Source organism: Scylla paramamosain, chromosome 45 (genome assembly GCF_035594125.1).
Source record: "Scylla paramamosain isolate STU-SP2022 chromosome 45, ASM3559412v1, whole genome shotgun sequence".
NCBI classification, from domain to species: Eukaryota; Metazoa; Arthropoda; class Malacostraca; order Decapoda; family Portunidae; genus Scylla; species Scylla paramamosain.
In genome coordinates this window covers 4,782,501-4,787,500 of record NC_087195.1, presented here as the reverse complement: position 1 = coordinate 4,787,500, position 5,000 = coordinate 4,782,501, and the positions used below count along the sequence as shown (strand labels likewise).

The following is a 5,000-nucleotide window of genomic DNA, read 5'->3' as shown; positions in this document are numbered from 1 at the left end:
TATTTACAACACGAAACACTGCAACACTTAGACCTATTGAAATGCCGCCTGGGGAACCTTTGTATAGGCCTAGGAGAGAGAATGTGTCTTTGTAAGCCTCTTTTTTCTGTTTTTCTAGTTTTTTTTTCTTGTATTTTTTTTATTTGTTTTTGTCTTTCATTCGTTTTCTGTTGATTTTCTTTTCAATTTTTCTTTTTATTGTATTTTAAAGTTTTTTTTTCTGCTCTTCTTTTGTTTTCTAGTATTTTCATTTTTTTATATTCACTTTTTTTAGTGTTTTATTATTTTTTTCAAGAGATTTTTTTATATTTTATTTCTTGTTATAATCCGTCAAGAAATCTTTTTTTCTTAGTGTTTTCCTTCCACGAGTGCTTCATTTCAAGGTCTTTCTCAGTGGTCTTCTTCCAAGCTATTTCTTAGACGGTCTTTTCTCAAGGTCTTTTCACTGGCCTCTCATCAGTAGGCCTCTTTTTTTAAATATCTCTATCCAGGGACATTTATTTATTTATTTTTATTTCAGTTTTCTAGTGTTTTTTTCCGAAGGTCTTTTCTATATTTTTTTCAATAGATTTTTTATGCAATATATATTTTTTTCTGTAAGTAATTTCTAAGGGGTATTTTTTTTTGTAGTGGTCTTCAGTGTTTTTTTTTTCCTCATTTTTTCCCCAAGATTATTTTTCCAAGGGTAATTTTCTGATTCTTTAAAAATCCACTATTATTTATTTATTTATATTTTTAAATTCTTCCAGGGGCTTCCTATTTAAGACCTTAGACTGGATATGGAGGAGGCAGCATTTATAGACCTAGAGTAAATATACATAGGCCCTCTGAACACATTTCTCCACCCACGCTACGCCTACCATTCTGTTTGAACACACACACACACACACACACACACACACACACACACACACACACACACACACACACACACACACACACACACACACACACACACACACACACACACTTCCATTCACCCATAATCTTTTCATTTATTCATTTATTTTTTAAGCTTTCAAGAGTGACAATGCTCCAGGAAGCTTAAGTATATTCCAGTCCCTTACAATCCCATTCCAGCCCTATTCCAGTCCATTTCAGTCCATTCCAGTCCATTGCAGACCTATTCCAGTCCATTCCAGTCCATTCCAGTCCATTCTAGTAAATTCCAGTCCATTCCAGTCCATTCCAGTCCATTCCAGCCCTATTCCAGTCCCAGTCCATTCCAGTCCATTCCAGCCCTATTCCAGTCCATTCCAGTCCCTTCCAGTCCCATTCCAGCTCCATTCCAGTCCATTCCAGTCCATTCCAGTCCATTCCAGTCCATTCCAACTCCATTCCAGTCCATTCCAGTCCATTCCAATCCATTCCAGTCCATTCCAGTCCCATTCCAGTCCCATTCCAGTCCCATTCCAGTCCATTCCAGTCCATTCCAGTTCATTCCAGTCCATTCCAGTCTATTCCAGTCCCATTCCAGTCCATTCCAGTCTATTCCAGTCCCCTCCAGTCCATTCCAGTCCCTTCCAGTCCATTCCAATCCATTCCAGTCCCTTCCATTCCATTCCATTCCATTCCAGTCCATTCCAGTCCATTCCAGTCTATTTTAGTCCTATTCCAGCCCATTCAAGTCCCATTCCAGTCCATTCCAGTCCCTTCCAGTCCATTCCAGTTCATTCCAGTCCATTCCAGTCTATTCCAGTCCCATTCCAGTCCATTCCAGTCCCATTCCAGCTCTATTCCAGTCTATTCCAGTCCCCTCCAGTCCATTCCAATCCCTTCCAGTCCATTCCAATCCATTCCAGTCCCTTCCAGTACATTCCAGTCCATTCCAGTCTATTCCAGTCCCATTCCAGTCCCATTCCAGTTCCATTCCAACCCCATTCCAGTCCATTCCATTCCATTCTAGTCCATTCCAGTCCGATTCCAGGCCAATTCCAGTCCATTCCAGTCCATTCCAGTCTATTCCAGTCTCATTCATTTTATTTTGACGTTAGGACTGAAAGCTTTATTGGAGAATTCATGGCGTTATGGAGGAGGAGGAGGAGGAGGAGGAGGAGGAGGAGGAGGAGGAGGAGGAGGAGGAAGAGGAAGAGGAAAAGGAGGACTAGTTCTTGACGTTTTAATGTACAGTGGAAGTAGTGGTGAAGGAAAGAAGGAAGGAAGGAAAGAAGGAAGGAAGGAAGGAAGGAAGGAAGGAAGGAAGGGAGGGAGAGAAGGAGAAAAAGGGAAAGAGTAATAAATATTTTAGTTCTGTTTTGCTTTTCAAGAGAGAGAGAGAGAGAGAGAGAGAGAGAGAGAGAGAGAGAGAGAGAGAGAGAGAGAGAGAGAGATGCTTAGGTCGAAGGAAAGATGGAGGAAGGATGGGAGGAAAGAAAGTGTGAATAATAAAATGGAAAATAAAGAAAGAGACAAGGAAGAGATAAAGAAAGAAAAAAAGAATGTGAAGGAAGGGAAGAAGATAGAGTAGCATTATAATCGTGAAGGAAGTGAATAAATGAAGGAGGGAGAGTAAGAAAGAAGGAAGATGAAAGTATGGAGAGATAATGAATGAAGAAACGAAGAAAATGAAAGAAAAGGAAGAAAAGAAGGAAGGAAAGGAGGAAAGAGGCAAGAAAGAGAAGGAAGGAGGGAGGGAGGGAAGGATGGAAGGAAGGAAGGAAGGGAAGAAGGAAGGAAGGGAAGAAAGGAAGGAGGAAGAGAAGGAAGGAAGGAAGGAAGGAAGGAAGGAAGGAAGAGAAGAATGAATAAAGGAAGGAAGAAAAGGATAAAGTTGCATAGATTTCTCTCTCTCTCTCTCTCTCTCTCTCTCTCTCTCTCTCTCTCTCTCTCTCTCTCTCTCTCTCTCTCTCTCTCTCTCTTTCACACACACACACACACACACACACACACACACACACACACACACACACACACACACACACACACACACACACACACACACACACACACACACACACACACACACACACACACACACACACACACACACACACACGGTACTTTCCACTCGCTCACAGACACCCTCACCCCCTTCATTAGAGATAGCTTTAATGTGTCCCTTTCTTGTATATCCTGAGGGAGGGAAGGAAGGAGGGAAGGAGAGAATGAAGGAAGGAATTTTTTTGAGGCAAACTATCTTTTTTTCCATTTCTTTTCCTTCTCTTTCCTCTCCCTTCCTTTTTAGTGTTTTTTGTCTCGTTTCTCCTCCCTTCCTTTCTTCCTTACCCTGTTTTTCTATTTTTCTTTTTCTTTCTTTTTGTTTGTATTTTTTTTCATTTCCTTTTTTTCATTCTCTCTTGTTCATTTGCTTTTATTATGTTTTTTTTTCCTTTTCTTCCTTTTTCTTCGTTTCTTTTCGTATTTTTTTATTTGCTTTTCGTTTCTATTTCGTTGTTTTTGTCTTCATTTTCTTCCCTTCCTCTCTTTTGTTCTCTCATTTTTTCTATCTGTTTTTCGTTGTTTTTTTTATTTTTCATTTTTGCTCACTTTTTTATTTAATTTATTCTTCCTTTATTTTCATTTTCACCTTTTACGGTTTTATTGATTTTCCTGCCTTTCACTTTACGTCATGTTATTTGTTTATTTGTTTATCTTTCTATCTCTTTCTCTTTCTCTCTTTCTTTATCACTATGTACAAGTAAATATGTTTTTCTTTGTTTTTCTATTGTTTTTATTACACATTATGCAGTATGTATCTTATTTTTCACTTTCTCTCTCTCTCTCTCTCTCTCTCTCTCTCTCTCTCTCTCTCTCTCTCTCTCTCTCTCTCTCTCTCTCTCTCTCTCTCTCTCTCTCTCTCTCTCTCTCTCTCTATGGAATGTAAGAGAGAGCTTTCCCACGAGTCACTTTTCTCTCTCTCTTTTCTCTCTCTATCTCTATCTCACTTTTTGTGTCTTCCATTTTCTGTCTCAGTTTGTGCTGTCTTCCCATTTTTTTTTATTACTCCCTCGGTCACTCGCTCACTTTCTCACTTTCTCACTCCCTTGCTCTCTTTTTTACTGTCCTCGCCTTGTCAATTGCATCACGACTCTCTCTGTCTCTCTTTTTTCCTCTCCTCTCCTTTCTGTCACGTTTTTAGTTTAGCATCACCACCTTTACCACCACCACCACCACCACCATCACCACCACCATCACCACCACCACCATCACCACCATCACAAAAGCTCATTCAGGTAACACTAATTAGCCAAAGCACAGGTATGTACACTTCTTCAATTCCTTGATACGTTTATGGTAGGTGTGGAGAGCAGGTGTGTAGTTTTGGGAGGTCACACAGGTAAGGTCATTATATCTGTTTTCCTTCCAGTCATGTGTGGAATGTGGTTTTGTTTTCATTTTCCTTCGTTTTCTCTTCACTTTTCATTTTTTTTGTTTTTTTTTACTTTTGTTTTTTTTCTCTCGTGTCTCACTTCCTAATTAGGACAGGTACGACCACAACACCTGTCTACACCTGTCCTCCTCTCAGTCAGGTGTTGAAAAAGACAGGTGACATCACAACACACATTCACACCTGTCAGAGATTACACCTGTGGGAGATGACACAGGTAACACCACAACACCTGTCTGCATCTGTGCTCTTCTCAAACTCAGGTATATCAGCCAGGTAGGATCACACCTGTCACACCTGTCTTCCACACCTGTCTTCAGTATCAGGTGTGGAAGGACAGGTAAGTGAGATAATTGCATCTGTCGTCTTCAGGTGTAAATGACAGAATAGACCACTACACCTGTCCACACCTGTCTACACCTGTCTTCTCAGAGTCAGGTGTGCTCATCACGTTAGTTTGGAGGCAGGAAGGGCCACTGTGTCGTGTAGGGCTCCCTGTACAGCTTGTAGGAGGAGCAGAAGGGGCACCAGCAGCAGGGGGCCGAGGTCTCCTGGGCGCCTGCCTGCGGACACCTGCATAGCGGCGGGAGCGTCACCTGGGGGGAGGTGAGAATGGATTAATTAGACCAGAATCCATTATAGCGTTGAGGAAACACACACACACACACACACA

The 5,000-nt window shown here is 41.0% G+C and overlaps 1 protein-coding gene across 1 annotated transcript in view; it reads right to left on the bottom strand.

Annotated features, from left to right (window-relative positions):
- LOC135094482 (carcinoembryonic antigen-related cell adhesion molecule 20-like) overlaps positions 1 to 5,000 on the bottom strand; it is an 89,592-nt gene that overhangs the window by 3,314 nt on the left and 81,278 nt on the right. Inside the window, exon 7 of the mRNA XM_063994608.1 lies at positions 1 to 4,923. This exon is cut by the window's left edge and continues 3,314 nt beyond it. Within this exon, the coding sequence (XP_063850678.1) occupies positions 4,775 to 4,923 (149 nt within the window). The 3' untranslated portion in view covers positions 1 to 4,774. The remainder of the gene's footprint in view (positions 4,924 to 5,000) is intronic.